The sequence below is a fragment of the Vipera berus genome (assembly GCF_964194415.1).
Source record: "Vipera berus genome assembly, chromosome: 2".
Classification (NCBI taxonomy): Eukaryota; Metazoa; Chordata; class Lepidosauria; order Squamata; family Viperidae; genus Vipera; species Vipera berus.
In genome coordinates this window covers 154243325-154263866 of record NC_138203.1, presented here as the reverse complement: position 1 = coordinate 154263866, position 20542 = coordinate 154243325, and the positions used below count along the sequence as shown (strand labels likewise).

Here is a 20542-nt window from a genome sequence, read left to right as displayed (position 1 = left end):
CGGAGCAGAGGTGTAACATGGGAGTATCGGGAGACTCCCAACACAACTCTCGCAGCTGCATTCTGTACCAGTTGGAGCCTCCGGGTGGTCCTCAAGGGAAGCCCCATGTAGAGAGCGTTGCAGTAGTCTAGACGAGAGGTCACGAGCGCATGAGTGACCGTGCATAAATCATCCCGGCTTAGATAGGGCCGCAACTGGAGCACCAGGCGAACCTGGGCGAAAGCCCCCCTAGTCACAGCCACCATGTGATCTTCCAAGGTGAGCCGTGAATCTAGGAGGACTCCCATGTTGCGGGCCCTATCTACGGGGGGTAATAATTCACCCACCATAGAAAGAGATGGAATATCCGAATAGACCCGGGATGAAGGTATGCAAAGCCACTCGGTCTTGTCGGGGTTGAGCTGAAGTCTGTTCCTCCCCATCCAGACCCGAACCGCCTCCAGGCAACGGGACATCACGTTGAGGGCATCACTGGGGTGGTTTGGGGTCGAAAGAAAAAGCTGGGTATCATCAGCGTACTGATGATACCCAACTCCAAAGCCACGAATGATCTCACCCAGCGGTTTCATATAGATGTTGAACAGGAGAGGCGAGAGGACCGACCCCTGAGGAACTCCACAAACGAGAGACCTCGCGGTCGACCTCTGCCCTCCTGTCAACACCGACTGCGAGCGTCCCTGGAGATAGGAGGAGAACCACTGTAAAACTGTGCCTCCCACTCCCAATCCCCTGAGACGCCGCAGCAGGATACCATGGTCGATGGTATCGAAAGCCGCTGAGAGGTCTAATAGGACTAGAACAGAGGAATGACCCTTGTCCCGAGCCCTCCAGAGATCATTCACCAGCGCGACCAATGCCATCTCCGTGCTGTGCCCGGGCCTGAAACCCGATTGGTACGGGTCTAGATAATCCGCTTCATCCAGGACCAAAGGGAGCTGATGCGCCACCACACTCTCAACAACCTTCGCAAGAAAGCGAAGGTTGGAGACCGGACAAAAGTTGTTCAATACAGCTGGGTCCAAGGCAGGCTTCTTGAGGAGGGGCCTCACCACCGCCTTTTTCAAGACGGCAGGGAAGCTACCCTCACTCAAAGAAGCTGATATAACTGCTTGGAACCAGCTGCGTGTCCTCTCCCGGGCTGCATAAACCAGCCAGGAAGGGCACGGGTCCAATAAACATGTGGTGGAGCTCAGTCTCCCCATAATCCTGTCCACTTCCTCTGGAGTCACAGAATCAAACTCCTCCCAGGTGATATCGACAAGACCGCCCATGTCCTGATCGCCAGACTCTGCCCAGTCAGAGTCCAGACCGGTCCGAATCCGAGCGATTTTGTCCGACAGATAATTGTTAAACTCCTCGGCACGACCCTGCAAGGGTTCCTCCCTCACCTCCTGATTAAGAAGGGAGCGAGTCACCCTAAACAGAGCGGCTGGGCAATTATCTGCGGACGCGATAAGGGTAGCGAAGTGATTAGACCTCGCCACCCTTATCACAGCGAGATAAGACCTAATGTAGGTTCTTAGTCGCAATCGGTCGGATTCGGATCGGCTGGAGCTCCAACCGCTCTCTAGGCCCCGTCTCCGACGCTTCATCTCCCGGAGCTCCGCGGAGAACCATGGAGCTCGACGGGATCTGCATCGGGTCAGGGGCCGCAAGGGTACAACTCGGTCAAGAGCCTCAGTGGCTGCCCTTTCCCAAGCTTCCACTAGGGCATCTGCCGAGCTGTGAGTGGGGGAGGCAGGTGGGGACCCCAGCGCTGCCTGGAACCTCGCGGGATCCATTAAGCGTCTGGGGCGGTACCATCTAACTGGTTCCACACACCCACGGCGGGGGGTAGCAAAACGGAAGACCAGCCGCAGGAGATGATGATCGGTCCATGACAGGGGACCTCCAAGGTCCCTTCCAACTTTATTATTGTTGTTGTTGTTGCTACTACCTCAATTGAAGAAATAGAAAAGTGGGTGGGGTCAAATGCAACTCTATGAAGAAGACATTCTATAGTTTGAGAGCCATGCAGAAGAAGAACCTTTTCTGATACGTCCAATAGACAGGCCCCAATTAGAAGGCTCTTCTTAACATCTGCATGCCTTTATGTATTAATATATCCCATCTTTACTCTTTACAACTCAAGGCAATGTACATAATGCTCCCTTTTCCTGCTTCCCCCCCCCCACAACAATCCTCTGAGGTGAGTTGGGCTGAGAGAGACTGACTGGTTCATAATCGCCCAGCTGGCATCTTTGTCTGAGGGAGTTTCCCACTTTCTAATCCAGCACCTTAACTTCTACATCAGATTGTCTCAATATCACAAGAGTTGGACTTTCAGATAGGTAGGTCCTAACCCCAGGTAAGGTTTACAAAAGTAAATGCTAGCAACTCAGAATGTATCACTGGCTCAGAACCATCTGTGTTCTTTCCATTAAATCTCTTTGCTCCAAGTGGGACCTGCCCAGCCAATATGTGATTAGCCCAAGAAGGCATGCTGTCAAGTCCTCCCCACACCTCTGCCCCAAGGAAGTAAAGAAGCTTGGAGGATGTCTTGACGGTGTTGGTGCCTCACTGAAGAGTAGTGGGCCTGTAGGTCTGGATGGCCCTTAGCCTGTTCTGTTTTTTAAAATTAGCAAACCTCATGCTTTTCTGCAGGGTTTTCAGAGGGCTGAACACCATATACAGTATAAGGCAGCCAGCATTTTAGTGGAAAGTTTTTGGCCCTGCCAATACATACAGTATTGTGGACTGGTTTTGATAATTTTATTGTTTTAGAACTGTAAGGTACCTAGAATTAATTGTTTGGGAGACACATTTTCACTCTTTATTTTGGTTCAGTTATTTATGACTTAATTCCTTTTGATAGTTTACAACTTGGTTTAATATCTCTACATTTAAACCAGAATCTTGTTGATGGTCTCTATCCAGTGTGGCTTTAGCCAGTTTTATTTTCTAACACCTCCAACCATTCTTAGCATAGTTAATTTTTTCTAAGGAATTTGAATCAATTGTATGATCAAAATAATAGGGCCTGAGCTTGGTAAACTTAGTTTCCAATGGTATTTATTTCTTGATGCTCTTCACTCCCTCTTCTTCTTCTTCTTCTTCTTCTTCTTCTTCTTCTTCTTCTTCTTCTTCTTCTTCTTCTTCTTCTTCTTCTTCTTCTTCTTCTTCTTCTCTCTCTCCTTTGCTGTCTAAGCTCTGCTCAGTAGCAATCTCCACATCCATAATTTGAAGGAATTGTTTTTATCCAGTTTTCACAACTAGGTAGTTACAGCAAAAACAATAGCATTTATTATTTTGCACTTGGTATTAAAACTGATATTCTTGTGTTTCCAGATCTCCATGCTGGTTACCGCAGTGCGCTCAAGTGACACAATATTCTGAAAAAAAATCATACAAATCACTGTAAATAAATACATGAAGTCTTTTTTTTTTAATGTGGATCCCCAGCAGTGCAGAAGGGATAATATCTTCACTGTTGCATTTTACACTGAATGGCACTTCTGGATACCTCTCAAGATTATACTCACATAACAGCATCTGACAATAGTCAAGGCAATCATGACTATTTTCCCCCCAACAAAGATACCTTTTATGTTTGAAAAACATATTGCTACTTTTTCTTATCTCAGTGAATGCATGAAGAAATGTTCTCCACACATAGCAGCCCTACCTCCACATTTTCTGTGCACCCAATTAGTAAGCATGTCCCAACTCACTGACCACCTCAATTTTTCATGTTATTTGGCAAAATTCCCTGTTCTGTGATTTGGGCATATGCATCTTATTCATTTTCTGTTTAAGCTAAGCGCAATCCAATTCCTGTAGGGTTTGCCACCTATCTCTTTATCATCTCCCCTGCTCTCTGCTGGATCCTTACCAGCATATGAGAAGGATTTATACTGACGTCAGCACGCAAGCAGAACTGCATTTTTTCCCATGTTAGGAGTATCATCCCTCATTCAGCCACCACTCGATAATAAGAAAACAACTTTAGAATTGGGAGAGCAAAATAAACCTTAAAGTTATTAGATGCAATGCAAAGCTAACATTTTGGGTCATTAATCAGAAAAAGGCTACCAGGCTGTACTTTTGTTGTTCATTATTCAGGGTTTATACAACACCTAAACATTATGTAGTGTAGGAACACTGGTGTGATTATTTAGGATTATCAAATGAACTCAAGGGATTGAGTTTCTGAAATGTACAATTCATATGTTTAAAAAATCAAACAACATTTTCATTTTAATAAGGATATTTATTTTTGGTCCTTTACTGTAGTATAATACATTATTGATGCCTAAAGTATATATTTGTTATAATAAGTAAGTGGCTTATTAGAAAAAGGGTTAAGTAGGGGAGGAGATCACCTGCCATCTGGAACATCTTGCCTGCCTCCTGATATGAGATTGGCCCCAACCCTCCTATCCTTTCGTAAGGGCCTAAAGTCCTGGCTCAACTTATATATATATATATATAGTTGTAAGCCATGCAGAGTTAACTTGTAGTAACATGGGCAGCCAATAATTTTTATAAATACATAAAATAAATAAATCATGGGAAACCCCTAGGTGTTGGCTAGGAAAAAAAGGCCAGGAGAAGGCAGTGTCCAAATCACTTGTATGTTGCTACCAGGAAAACGACAAAACTTCACTGACAGCACCTGGAGTCAAGCTTGATTTGAGGGAGCTTTTGCATTTCAAACTATATTTACTACATGGTAATGCTAGGAGAAATAATCCTGTTTTATGGCTGTTTAAAACTAAACTTGGAAGATACATTTTGACCAGTTGCCACTATGAAGGAAAAAAAAGGCTGCTATGTATGGGCACAATTTTCCCAATTTATAACTGCAACGCAGAAAAGCAAATATTCCATTTGATCCAATCATTGGCGTTTTCTTGTAGTCTCGTAATCCTGCGTGTTGGGAAATGGGTATTTTATGGCTGGCCATACTCCACCATTCTTGTCCCGTTGGGAAGACACAACTTCTTGGGGCACTATTCTCCAAGTTTTAAATATACGAATGAGAAAAATGAGAAGTTTGAGACCTCTCTTTTGCAGTATTCAGTACAGAAATGTTTGTTTGTTGAATTTATTTGCCACCCATCTTGTTTCAAATGACTCTGGGTTGCTTACAGCATATAATATATCTCTTTCTTTAGCCATATATACAAATTTATATCATCCACTAATTATTGTTCATTAGGGGAAATTAACAGAGTGGATTGTACAGTATTTGTGATTCAAGTTCTATTTCTCTTGCAGCAAACTTCCAAGCTGGGCAAGAGCTGTTGTCCCCAAAATATTTTATGTCACAGAGAAGGCATGGAATTACTACCCATATACAATTACAGGTATGTTTTAAGGGGCTGTGATGGTAAAGAAAGTCGATGTTTTAATGATTTCAGTTGTTACATGATTCTGGTTTTCTATCTTGGATTAAAACTGTTATTACCATTTGATATTTTACAGAGTAAATGCTCCATCCAATGTATATTTATCTTTAGTGGGTATACATATATTGTTTGTTTGGGTTTAGAATTGCAAGCAGTTAAGTCAGAGGGAAATGATTGGAGGTTGGTGTTAAGCTAAATAATCACTGTGACGTTTTATAATGGCAGTGACAGTTGATATAAAACACTGCTGAATTAATTAATCTCCATAGTGAAATGGGAAATCATGGATTCTTATTTAGACCAATTAATATAATGGAACTTCAGTTGAAGTTTTCCCTTGGAATTCCTTTGTTCAAGAACGACCATAGCAAGGATAGTACAGATAGTCCTCCTCGACTTACAATCACAACTGAGCCCAAAATTTCTGTTGCTAAGTGAAACATTTGTTAAGTGAATTTTTTCCCCATTTTATGTCCGTTCTTGCCACAGATGTTAAGTGAATCACTGCAGTTTTTAACAACACGGTTGTTAAGTGAATCTGGCTTCCCCATTGCTTGTAAGAAGATCACAAAAGGTGATCACATGACACCAGGACACTGCAAGTGTTATAAATATGAATCAGTTGCCAAGCATCCAAATTTTGATCACATGACCATGGGGATGCTACAGTGGCCATAAGTGTGAAAAATGGTCATAACTCACTTTTTTCAGTGCCATTGTAACTTTGAACAGTCACTAAATGAACTGTTATAAGGCGAGGACTACCTGTAGCAAGTCAGTTGAATCCTGACTGACTCCAGCTGGTTTCTGAAGATTGAATTTCTAATGTCTGATTTGCATCACTTGATTATTTTCCGTGTCCTGTGCAAATATAAAAAGATACGAAAATGTAAAAGAGGGGCATTTTTTTAGAGTGGAAGTTTTGGATTATGGATGTGAACAGAATCCTATTCTATTTTTCTCACCAAAAGTACCTGCTTTCCTTTCAGTTCTTAATTTCTCCCCCTCCTCCCAGTATTAGAAAATTGCATTTGGGCCCATCATTGGACAACTTCCTGGGTAGCTGAATTTTGGGCTTCACTCCTGTTTTGCCTCAAGAAACTGTAGCAGGGAGCAGGGAGCCCTTTAAATAGCAAATAGGCAGCCCTCTGTGCCCAATAATGAAGCACCTGATCCCTGAGGCCCCATAGAAACAAAGAAGATTTGAGATTTTTGGAGATGGCTAGATCAGGGCTTTTCAACCTTTTCACCCGTTGTACCACTTTTAGGATTTGGCAACATCCGAGTACCACCAGTCACCTAGCAAGGTGTCAAAAACTTGATGACAAAATAAAAGGAAAAAAGTGATGAAGTACAGATAGTCCTCGACTTACAACAGTTTGCTTAGTGACTGTTCGAAGTTACAATGGCACTGGAAAAAGTGCCCCCCAAACCACAGCCAAGCAAGACACCTGCCTGCCCGCCCAGCGGCGCTCTTCCTCCTGTCCAAGGTTTTCATTGTTGTGAGCATTTCTGTTGAGGATTGGTAGTGGGGGTGGGGTGGGGAGTATTTGGTTTTTGTTCCCTCCATCTGCTGGGTGGTTGCAGCAGGTTTTGGTCACTTCACATGACCCTGGGACACTGTGACTGTCATAACTACGAATCAGTTGCCAAGCATGTGAATGTAAATCACAAGACCCTGGAGATGCTGCAACATTCCAGCTGATTGTCGCTTCTTCTGGGCTCAGAAGCGCCAGGATCAGTGCCGAGCTCCAGCTGGAGCCGGCACTGATCCTGGTGCTTCTGCTGAGCCCTGACAGCCCTGCAGCTCCAGCCATCTCACCCTCACGCTTGTGCAGTGCTGCCACCGGTTCAGCTCATTCCCCTCCCCTGCTTCCACTTTTCTAGGATGGTCGTGTACCACCTGCTAGGTGGCAATGTACCACAGGTGGTACCCGTACAACTGGTTGAAAAGCCCTGGGCTAGATAAGGAGGGATTACCTTAGGCAAGGCTGAATAGTTTTATTATAACCTACACGTGGTCTTTGACTTAAAAGCATCCTTTTAGTGACTGTTCAAAGTTACGGTGGCACTCAGAAAAGTGGCCTACACTCATTCCTCACACTTACAACCATTACAGCATCCCCACAATTATGTGATCAAAATTTCAACGCTTGGCAACCAGCATGTATTTATGACAATTGCAGCATCCTGGAGCCAGATGATCGCCATTTGTGACCTTCCCGACTGGCTTGTGAGAAGTAATTAATGGGAGAAGCCAAATTTGCTTAATGATCACATGAGTCACAAAACTGTAGTGATTTGCTTAATGACCATGGCAAAAAAAGGTTAAATTGGGCATGATTCACTTAATAACCGCCTTGCTTAGCAATTGAAATTCTGGTGACAGTTGTGGTCATAACTCGAGGATTACCTGAGTTTATGTGTATTTATCTCTCTCTTTTTTTTTTACTGTGTATTCAGTGTGAGGAATCTTATCTTCCCTCGCTTGTAATAAAATTACTTCTTTTCTTAAAAAAAATTCTGGAGTTGACAGGCTGCCTTCGAGCTCACCCCTCAGCTGCAGATTCCCTAAATTTTGTTTGATTTCTCTCTTTTGAGTTTAGGCAAACCCAGGTTGGGGTGAGGATTTCCCATTTTGATCACGTAACCATGTGAATGCTACAACATTTGTCATTGTAAGGAGTGGTCATAAATCACATTTTTTCCAGTACCATTGTGACTTTGAACAGAAACTAAGCTGTAAATCGAAGATTTACAGTTAGTTGAAGAAGGCTGGCTTATTCTCAAACACATTTCACAGCCTTTAAAAGTGCCACACAAAACTGCTATTTTTACAACAGAAATTCATAGGTAGTCCTCTGGACATTTTTGCTATTTTATACGTTGCTCATTTCCCCTTAATTTTTATAAATTAAAGTTTTATAAGTTACAGATTAAAAAACCTCCTAATCCCCATAAAAATAATGAATCCCCCATATTTTCATTTCTTGGTCTAATCTTTGCTAGATATGTATTACCCAATTCTTTTCACTTAAGTGCTGCGCTACATAAAATTATGAAGTAGGTTTGATGATATATTCACCTGGTTGCTGTAGCTGATTTCTCTCATAGTTAACCTAATAGTTGTATTGCACCAGGGATATTATTTAGTAGGGGTTACAAGAATCAGGCACTACTTCGTTAGGTTCATCCAAGGACAAGTTGCCATTCTTCATAATTAGAACTTTTACTAACTGGAGAGGCAAGCTGAACACGAATTAGTCATACAGCTACAAATTATTGTTTGTGGTACCGGGGCTGAGTTTGGTCTCTTTGCATGCCTATCTGAAAATTGCTTTACATGTCCAGGGCATACCCACTGTTTTTGCGGGAGAAAAAAAAACCTGTTCTCACTTCTGCCATCTGAGGTAAAATGTCAAGGGCATATTTCTCCTGGCACCGCAGAGGTTTTTTGGCACCAGAAGAGAGCAAACATGCTCTAACTTTGAGCTAATAGGGAATTGGAGAATTGTGCTCCCTGAGGGAAAGCCAGAGTTGTGAGATGTGTACATTCCCGAAAAGCCACAATGAAGCCCTGACTACTCTCTGGGGACAGAAATGATCTCCTTGGGTTCCGTTGTTCCCACTGACTACTCCCTTTAGATTGTTGTGTGGAACTATCCTTGGGGTCCGTCTGATAAGAATTTCCAACTGCACCAGCACCATCTCCACGAGTCCCTTCACTGGAAAAAGGGAAGATAATCTAGTGGTAGAGCACACACTGACTTCTCCAGTTTATAAATTAAAAATGGAGAAGGTATCATGGAAGTCTTTTGCCTCAGAGTGGACCCTTGGAGAGCAGTTGTCAATCAGAGGAAAAAATACTGCAGAGGGAACAATATAATAATAATAATCTTTGGACATATGAATTTCAAGGGACTTTTGCTAAGTCCCATGAATTTAGTTTTCTTATGTGGTGCCATTTTAGTGTTCATGTCCAGTTCCTCACCCCAACCTGTCATATCTACTTTCCTAAAAGAAGACAACTGTTCTCACAGATGAAACAGGATTAACAAAAATATAACCTTCTTTTAAGTATTTCACAGTTGTTTGAGGCAAACTTGCTATGTTCTCCATGCTTATTTTTGATAGGAACCTTAATCTTGCCCTCCAAAGTGAGTGCAATAAAAAAAAATCAATTGGTAGAACATTTTGGAACAATATTTTTAAATTCAGTTTTCTCCATTGTATTTGTTGTGGGAGACTGCAGGATTAAGATTTCTTTTATATATACACATGCACAGATTTTTATGCTTCGATGTTATATGGACAGTATATTGATATAATCCATAAAATTCCATCACAAAGAAGTATACACATATTTGTAGACAAATATCATTATTGTCAACAATTTAATTCACACAAAACTAAATAATTTATTGGGCAAAAAGTGTAATAATTTAAATTAAATTAATTAATTTGACATGGAGAGGTGGTTTTAATCCTCTAAGGACTATGCCTGACTCACATTTGCCATTATTAAGATAGCATTTGACACAAATTCACAATGTTTTGAAACTCCAGCAGTTGACTCTAGCTTGAATTGTTATACAGTTTGCTAATTGGAACCCTGGGAATATTCTTGATATATTAATTCACCAATTGATTTTCCAGTAAAATTTTGAATAACTTATATGCATTTAAGATTAAATAAAAAACCTAATTTGTTTGGTGTATATGTGTATACATATATACCAGGGGTCCCCATCCCCCAGTCCATGGACCAGTACCGGGCCATGGCATACCAGCAACCAGGCTGCAGAAACAACCAAAGTCCCATCCGCAAGATGCAGGCAACACACAAAACCATGCACTCTCCAGTCTCTCCATGGAATCAGTCCCTGGTGCCCAAAAGATTGGGGACCTCTGATATATACAATACATACATACAATTCTGTAATTTTAACATATTATTAAGAGTAGGGAGCTGAAAAGCAAAATTATGCAAGAATGACACCCATCAAATTCAGTTCACAACTTCCAACAATTTCTCTGCCCATTCATTATTGAACAATTACAAATAGTGCCCCTTTGAATTTTGTTCCAGCCCATATGATTCTTAGGGTTTTGTATCATGCATCAAAATTAGCAATGCATTTTGCATTTTAATTAAAGTAATGTGAACAATGAAATAATTTTATGCCATTATTTTTCTTTTTCTTTTATTCCTATCGGCCAAATGTGGATCAGAATACACGGTAAGTTCTGATTCTTCTTTGTCATGTTAAATACTATTTAAAAGCTATGATTAGAACAAAACAATAGATTCTTGGCTTTTTAAAAGAATAAAGATACTGATATTCAACAGCAGATTTCTCCTTCTTTTATCTAGCTTGAAAAAGAATAGTGCTTCTAATATTATCAAATGTCATTGATGTAAAAAATGTAATAATTTCAAAGCTTGATATATTTTGTTACCCAGTAGCTGTAATAATAATAATAAAAAAACCTTTCTCTCTTTATATAAAAAAGAGACATACAGGCTTTAATATGCTGGTTATTGCTAGTAATAGAGACAGTTTTTCATTTTGTCTTTCATTAACTTATAAAACAACCATCTGTCTTGATACAGTACCTGGAAAATGCTGCAATCTCCAGACAGAATTAAACAATTCTGGGCTCAGTGCCCAGAAAACGTAAGAACTGAACTAGGCAGTATAAAACAGAAGAGACACAGGGCATACTTAAAAATACACTGCTCTGAGCAAAATCAATTCCGTTCCGTTGTCTTCCATGAAACGAATCTTGTAGAAATATATTTCTGTAGCAAGCACACCCTTCCCTATAACAGTTTGATCAACATTTTTAAAAAAAATTCCATAACTAGATTTAGTAAAAAGATGGGGAAATTGGCCACAAATTCAAAAGGTGGAGATGTCCTTAAGTCAAGCTTCTCGTGCTGACTACTTGCACCTGTTTATTATCGCCAAGCTCACTTAGAAATAATTCAGAAGAAGTCCTGTGTGGAACCAAATATGTATGGAACATCTGTCTGCTGCTCATTAAAATGAGCCTGAAAAGGTCTGTGTCAGCTGTAACAAATTCACTCCTTAAAGTTAATGCAGCTCTTCAAGCAACACCCTCTTGCTCAAACGTATGCCGAATAGAAGCACTTCTGAACTATTTTGAAGCATACACAGTCATAAGGTCCAAGGAGCTTTCTTGGTAGCCGTATGGCAGCTGTTTGCTAATGCTGTCTTCTGGGATTTTATTTTTTTACATCCCAGTCTAGCCTATAGTCTTTGGGAATCTTCCATCCAAGACTAGCCAACCCCAATGGCAAGCTTTGTGCCTAGACAAAGTTGGGTCAGGTGCTTCCACAGGTTAGGAGGTTTGCTAATCAACATGGCTAAACATGAGGTTTTAACAAAATGTCATCCAAAAACGAGCCCAGTCATTGTAGGGTTAGAGATTTGTGGTGCAAAAAAACTTAAGGACCACTACAGAGAACTATATCTCTTTGCTCTCAAATTTTCCCAATTTACTCAGCTCAGTTCTGGTAAATCCTGGTAATCCTAGAATAGCCTAGAATAGGGGTATAACATTTGTTTTTGCTTAGAGTCTCCAAGAGAGCTTACATGAGAGTTTAATCTCATCTTTGATATATTTAGTTTATTAGTGATTCCCTTGATGCATTCTCAGGATAACTAATGCTATTTTCTGTCCTCGTAGATGTTTCCTCTTCTGGACATGATCTGTCATGTTAGTTCTGAACAATAGTGGCTTAAAGCATATTATGGTTGACATAATTACAAAGTATATTATTGTGAGAATCATCAAGGCTTTCACTATTGAAAACAGGGGGCTGTATGTGTTTTAAAATATTCTTCGATGGGAAGGGGGGGGGGCGGGAAGAAACAAGTAGATATAAAGTGCCAGTGGATGAAAAATATCAGAAAAAATTGATTTCGTTCATTAAAAATAGCCATTATCTCTCTACGGAAAGAGGGAACTGTACTATCAACAGGTATTTTCCCATTCCTCTTGCAAACAGGTAAATCCTCAGTGTATGTGGTCCTGTTCTCTGAAGTACAGCTTCTCCTGAGCAAATGCAGAATGGTAGAAAAGCAGATTCATGTGCAGGAGCTGTAACTAAGACAGCTATATCCATGCTTGCGTTATGCAAAAAACAGAAATTCTACTGCATTCATTTTCTCATGCCTAGTGAACATAGTTGCAGTTTGAATGGATAATGTTGCATGGACCAGATGGCCACCAATGTAGAACCTACCTTCTTTAAAAACCAACTATAAAATTGATGCGTGGCCCTGGATTTTCAGCTGTGGCCTCATTGCTTTCTTTCATCTCAGCTAGAGCACAAATTGTGTCTGTTTTCGGTAAAAGTGGATCTACAGTAGTTATCATCATGTACATTATAGTGGATTATACTAAGGCTTTTAAATTGGGTATGCTCTTGATGAATATCTGGTATGCTGGTGAAGATGGCTGCTGCAAAACTTTTGACCAGAGCTAGCTGTCAGGGTTCCGATAGATGAGATCAAACAAATCAGAACACCGAGGCTAGAGGTTTCCTCAAAGAACATGTTTATTGGTTACATAGTATCAGCACGGGTCAAAAGTGAAACCAAGTCTGAAATTCCCTTCAAAGAGAAACACTATTACAATGTTAAACTTCCCACCCCGTTGCTATGCAATCACCTACGTTTCCCAATAAAATAGTTTGGCGGGTTTTCTAACTAAATGCTCATGCCCCCCCCACCTAACTGACAGAAATGACCTTGGTTCCCATGGGACAGTGAAATGTTTAGACTAGCAGAAATCCTCCACACCCACTCCCAATCCTGTGGCAACCTAGAACAAGCAAGATGGCTGCAGCCAGGTTCATTGTAGAGTTGACACTAGTTATCAAAAACACTGACTCTTGTAAATCTGCCCTCTGAAGAATATTTCTCTTGTGGATCTACAAGATCTATTTTATTCCTGTTCAGGGTGTCTGTATAAAGCTGGTGGGCAAGCATGTGTACAAATATGGAACTGAATAATCAGTGAAGTAGTTATTTTTGAAGGTTGTTTAAACTAGGCTATTAGTTGACAACACAAAAGCTAATAAAAAATAAGAGACATCAAACACATATTGAACAGGTTATCCCAGACCTAGTACTTCAAATGCACATTGAAGGCTGCCTTAATCTTAAAAGTTGTTCTCCTGAACCATCACTAAAATCAGTTGAGACGGTCTGTTTCAGAACATCTTCTACGTACATCCCGTACCTAATTTCAAATATATCAGGAAGGTTTACAGAGAAAAACTGGTCTGAAATATCATGTCATGAGATCAGATACAGTTAATAGCCTATGCATTCAGCAAAATTATCTGCTGCTTGTACCTAAAAATGGTTGATAGCAAAGTCCTCTGTTTTCTGTTAAACAACAAAAATTGAAGTTAGTATTAAAAGTAAGTCTGATGCATAATTTAATTCTAGTTGGAAACTATTCTGGAACTACAATTTTATATGTGGAATTTGCCATATTTAAAATTTGGGTTTAGAATCATATTCTAACTCAATGTATAATTTATATTATTGATGAAATGAATGATTTATTACTATAGTTTTCTTTCAATGGTTTGAACAATGTGAACTAAATATTTTTTAGCTTAAAGGCTAATGGCTACTTGATATAAAATATAAAAGTTTCTAATGATTATTAAAATATATTAGCTCGATAATACTTAACTCTTGCTGTTTATCTACCCTTAATGGGTAGATAATATTTTTCAATCTGTAGCTCATTTTCTTATTTGTACTACCTATTTCTTGTTTTCAAAAGACTTTTGAAAAGAAAATACTTTTTCAAAATATAGACAGGTAATCCTTGACTTATGATCACAATTGGGATCAGAACTTTTGTTACTAAACAAGGCGGTTGTTAAATCAATCATGCCTGATGTTATAACCTTTTTGCCAGAAGTGAATTACTGGGGTCATTAAATGAATCACATAGATGTTAGGCAAATCCAGCTCCCTTCATTGACTTGGCTTATTGGAAGTCGGCTGGGAAACTCACAAATTGAAATGTTGCAACCATCATAAATACATGCTGGTTGCCAAGCACACAAATTCTGATCGGGTAACATGGGGATGCTGCGACAGTCATAAACGTGAAGACTGCTCATAAGTCCTTTGTTCAGCACTGTTATAACTTTGAATGGTTGTTAAACAACCATGGGGTGGGGTGGGGGGAGAAAGAAGTATCTTTGGAAAAATAAGATTGAAAATGTCCTGAAATCCTACAAACATATGAACTCCCTTATTCTGAGTCAGACTCTCAATCTATCTAGATCCAATTAATAACATGTTATTCTTTCCCTAGTCTTACAACCCAAAGCTATTAACTGAAATACAAGAATTATTCAAATTATGTCTTCCTTTGCCCAGCAACTTTTTCTAACTCTTATTTGGTTTTGATCCTTTGCTGTTTGATGTATTTGATCTTCCTATCATTTTGAAGAAGTGGGATGTTGAACCATACTGTCAATTTAGATGTTTCAACTTCATAGTGAGGGAGACTGATCTGTTATCTTTCGTATTTATATTAACTATTACTCAAGGACGCTTGGAAGTTAGAATATATCATATGCACGATAAGTAGCTTTCAATCACCATGAATCATTGTTATGGTAATGAAAGAATTTAATCAACTACTTTAGAACTCTAATTTGACAATTTCAGTTGAACTATAAACCTGTATTGTAAAAACTGTAACTTCAAAACGGGTATTTTAACAGTATGATTACGCTTACTAATTACATTATTGATGGCTTCTTGCATTTAAATTGGTGCATAAACTAATTGGAGAGAAAATTGATAAATTGTCTTGGAATGTCAAAACTTCATGGCAAAATGTCTGCAGTTTTTATTATAATCTGGCTGGGTTCAAAATCACAGTGTTTCAGAACTTTCACACTTGAAGTGTGAAATATTTCTGAAATATTGTCTCTATGAAATAAGAGTTTTGATCTAAAATGTAAAGATTTGTGGTATGAAATCTATAGATTTCCAAACTAAGTCGGAAATATGTCTATTACTTTTTTAAAGAGTTGGGAGAAAACTGAGACATATATACAAGGAGAGACCACACAGCTTCTCTGTTTCTCCCTCCCACCCTCAGGAAATCATGTGCATTTTCTTGCTGTCCTGAAGGGTAAGGCTTACTCATTTCCTGCTCTTGTATTAAGAAAAAAAACCCTCAGTTACTCTATTTCTTTTCTTAGGAATAGCATAAAAATAAACTGGTTTTATGCTGCAATGGGTCAGCTAAAATGCTAAAACATCAGCATTTTAATGATTGATGTACATGTTCTTTACTGCCAGAAATAATGAAAGTAATAAGAGCAATACCACCACCCAGAAATCTGCAAATATAGGAAAAAAATCTTTTTATTCCTTGCTTTGCTTTAATTACAAAAAAAAATAAGAAGAAAACAAACATAAAAACAGAGTGTGAAAAGAAAACATACACAGAGATACCTATATATTATAAGTTACATGTAGAAAATCTTTCATGAAAATTTAAAACACATTGTTTAACTCCTGACTACTCAAAATAAAGTTGGACCATAAGAAAGGCTGAGCGCCAAAGAATGGAGGCCTTTGAACTCTGGTGCTGGAGAAGACTCCTGCGAGTCCCTTGGACTGCAAGGCGATCAAACCGGTCAGTCCTAGAGGAGATCAACCCTGACAGCTTTTTAGAAGGCCAGATCCTGAAGCTAAAACTCAAATACTTTGGCCATCTAATGAGAAGGAAGGACTCACTGGAGAAGAGCCTAATGCTGGGAAAGATCGAGGGCAATAGAAGAAGGGGACGACAGAGAATGAGGTGGCTGGATGGAGTCACTGAAGCAGTAGGCGTGAGCTTAAATGGACTCCAGAAGATGGTAGAGGACAGGAAGGCCTGGAGGAACATTGTCCATAAGGTCACGATGGGTCGGACACGACTTCGCAACTAACAACAACAACAACAACAACACAAAATAATATTGATCAATCTTTCCACTATATCAGGAATCTTCAAACCTGGCCCTTTTATGACTTGTGGATTTCAACTCAATTGAAATCCACAAGTCATAAAAGGGCCATGTTTGAAGATCCCTGCACTACACTGATAGAACCAACTCAAACAGAAAGCAAATTATCTCTTAATCCAGGATCTTGAAATCTAAGATAACACTTTCTTCTATCCTTGAAGAGTAATATTTTTTGCTGTTCCTCACCACCACCCCCTTGACTGATCCATAATGCTACATCGAAAGTTTTGGATATATAATTCAAAAGTATATTTATGAATGCTATATTAACAAGCTTATGAATATTTAAGCAAAGCAGCGCAATGGTGGGAGAAACTCATATGAATACGTGGCCCCTCACCAATTTTATACTTCCAGCACAGTGAAGTTGATAGCAAATCTTTTTAAAAACTGTCAGGGAATTGCACAGCAGGTGTCCAAATGAAGTCAGAGACATTGCCACGAACTTGTAGTTTTATATAAATAATTAACCATTTATATTTACAGCAAACAAGATAGTCAGGAATACACTAACATGATGAGGTAAATCACAGAGCACACAGAAGAAAAAGACAAGAAAAAAGGGAACTCTCCCTTTACGCCCACAGCAACCAATCATGATGTAGATTGCCTCATGCAGGAATCCGCTCTCTCCGACCAGTCAACTACAACTGTGTGTTCTAGCCCATTATACTGTTCCAGCTACTGAATTTAAATATCCTAACAAAAGTATTATCTAGGGTGTCTAGTGAATGTTGAATTAGATTTTTCATGAAATAATAAGAATCATATTTTATACATGTTCTTTTGTTTGTTTTTTTAATCCCATTTATATCCCGCCCTTCTCCGAAGACTCAGGGCAGCTTACAATCTAAGCACAAGTCAATGTGCTTAGCAATAGCCTTCATTCTATGTATATGCCTGCTTATTAGGGCTTTCGCCCCCACCCCCAAGTGGCATTATTACAAAGTCAGCTTATTGCCCCCAACAATCTGGGTCCTCATGTTTAAAACTCCTAGCCCTTGATTTGGATTTCTAAGGAAGAAATGACAAAACTGAAGATGGGTCCACTTAAAGTTTAGCCACTGACTGCAGTAGAAGCAAGAGCTAGTGAATGAACCGGCTCTTTGTAATTCCTCTCTGGACAAGAAGAAGACTTGAGATAGCCCACAAATTTTCCATGCATTTGCTCCTCAGGAGAAACTGCAAGGCAGCAATCTCTGGTGGGTTTAGAGATCTGGGAGACGAGGGCTGCCTTTTCACTCAAACCATGGTTACACCTTTCAAAAGGACACTGGATATGCATATTTCCCTTTATAATCAGTGAAATTGCTTGTTAACTACTTTTCAGCTATTAGGAACTTTGAATTGACAAGTTTTATAGCACTGGCTGAGTTTCCTTCAATCCTTAGGAAAAGAAGTTTAAAATGCAAGCAAAAGGGAGATTACAACTTGGATTTTGGAAAGTTACAATTGGACTAAGGGTCCATAGGGATTTGAAATAAGATTTTGAAATTAATGTTTTTGTTTTGAATTCTTTAAAAAAACATGTTAGGATGTTAGGATTTTAATGATTGGACACAAGAGGGAACCAGAAGGAGCTAAAGATAATTAAAGGAGAAGAATACTTAAATTTGACTTACTAATACAAAATGGAGCAAAATATCTTAACATTTTGGATGTATTAAAGGATATTTTTGAACAATGAACCCAGAAATTAATTTTAAGAGTGTTTGCACTAACATAGATCATTATGTTAAACAAGATAGACTGACAGATGTTATGAAATAGGAACAAGTTTCACTGAACAAGACTCAGACTGATCTGAACATGGATTTAAAAATGACCTGCTACAAGAATGACATGGAAGAAGATGCTACACTGGATATTCAAATTATTAAGTTGATGTCTTACTAATTAAAAGAAATATACGAATAACAAACCAAAAGTAACCTGGATAACTTTCATATAATGGATTTACAAAAGAAAGTTATTAAAATTTTGTAAGAAAGCACAAGGACAAAATGAAAAGAAATCAAATTCTAGGACATTATTTGAAGTGATGAAAAATAAAGATTATTCAAAGTAACATGAATGAATATAAAGTTGGTTTAATTTATCAAGGTTAAAATAGATATGTTATCTCTGGTAACCTTTAATGGGCTTTTGCTGGTCAAGACTGAACAGGGAGACTTTAAGGATTTGTTTATAGCTAAGAGATGGGGTATGGGAAGAAGACATTATTTGTTGAACTTTAAGAGTTTTTTAAAGAGCTATCACTAGTCCCTGATAGTAAAATAGATAATACAGTTGAAGGAAATAATTAGTATATTAATATTCCATGTGTTACCTGGAGATGGGCAGTTATATAAATATGACAAATAAATACATAAATTTTACTCCTCCTATTATTTGATAGACTCAAAATAATTTCCAGTGGTTCAGAATTAATGCTTCTAAAGAGCAGAATAGTTCAGCTGTTCTGTAAACATCCCATCAGATATTACTACACAAAACAGGTTCCTCAAATGAAAGAGTTGAGAAATGTTATCTGTCTTCATTTTCAATATTTATATTTCAGAATATTGTAATCTCATTATCATTTCAATTGCGGTTGGTATGGAAAATTTACAATTATAGAATCACCACTGACTGATAAAAAATGTCATGTGTTTTCTGTTTGGTGTCTTTAATTCTTTGGCACTTATCTTAGCTCGCGCAAATTATACCATGTTCATGCTGTTGCTTCTTATTGCCATGGCAACATTAATCAATCATCACCCTAAAAATAGCCCTAATTCTTTTTTCTCTTCTTTTTTAATAGAAGGCATCTGTAGTGAATTTAAAACATGACTATCACTATGTGTTTTCCATGGCTGTTTTCTTCCTCTGTCTAGTCACAAAGTTGTCTTAGCAATTAATTAAGTTAGAGTTTAATCTGCTCCTACTCCACTGTGGCATGCTGAAAGCTAATTTCTATTGTTTGTATATTAAAATATGTGAAGATAAACAGTTCTGGGCACATAATAGGTAGGAAACAAGCATAGCCCTTTGTAATCATGGGCATAGGGTCAGCATGCATTTCCCCAGTGCTATTAGAAATCTGAGAGAGACCTGAAATTTTGAGAACTTCTCTGCAATGTCTGTGGCAAGGGTCCCTAACCCCCGGTCTGTGGACCAATGCCGGTTGATGGCATGCCAGAAATCAGGGCGCACATACAAGGATGCAAATCACAGTCACAGGATGCAAGCAGCATGCAAAACCACGCCCCCTCCAGTCCGCAGAAAAAACTTTCCACAGAACTGGTCCCTGGTGCCCAAAAGTTTGGGGGCCACTGGTCTATGGAGATTCTCTTGTCATCCAGGTCATGGTTGTCCTAAAAGTGCTTTTTAAAAGGCAACTGGACTTTCTTTTTTTCCTTGAAAACATTTTGCTTCTCATTAGAACTGAAGAAGTTTCTTAGATGAAAAGTGAAAAGTTTTCAAGGGAAAAAAAAGAATCCAGTTGCCTTTTGAAAAGCACTTTTGGGATAACTTGTCTGCAATTTTATGCAGACATACACATTTTTTTAAATAAATATCATTTTCCTCAAAGGCAAAATGGAGTCAAATGGATATTTTTTTTATTCTGGTAACTCAATAACAAGGAAAACTCTCTGGATTGGCATTTGTTCTTGGAAAAATGATACCAAGCTATGATTTAGATTTAGGTTTAGATTCCATCAAGAAAATAAAGAGTTTTCAAACTAGGAGAAGAAAGAGTTGCTTTCTGTTTCACAGTGGCGAAACCACACATTTTGGACCTCACACATTCAGACAGATTGGAAAGACAGTCAAGATTATCAGAGGGATTTAAACTGAGTACTAAGAGGGGATGTGTTTAGTTTAAAATAGGTAGAGTATGATACCAGTTTTCAAATATGCTGAAAAATTTCTACACAATTGCATGTGGAACAAATTGATTTTTTGGCAGAAAATCCAAATAGAGGAACCTCAGTAATGTTGGCTTAGGAGAAATTGATAGCATTTAATAGTTTTTTTTCTCAAGCTTCTCAAAAATTTGACAAACCGGATCCTGAGAATG

The 20542-nt window shown here is 38.9% G+C and overlaps 1 protein-coding gene across 2 annotated transcripts in view; it reads left to right on the top strand.

The window, feature by feature from the left end:
- Positions 1-20542, top strand: part of PITPNC1 (phosphatidylinositol transfer protein cytoplasmic 1) — a 191313-nt gene that overhangs the window by 112032 nt on the left and 58739 nt on the right. For both annotated transcript variants that reach the window (XM_081321871.1, XM_081321872.1), the window contains exons 3-4: positions 5260-5348; positions 10623-10630. In XM_081321871.1, coding sequence (XP_081177997.1) covers positions 5260-5348; positions 10623-10630 — 97 coding nt within the window. The remainder of the gene's footprint in view (positions 1-5259; positions 5349-10622; positions 10631-20542) is intronic.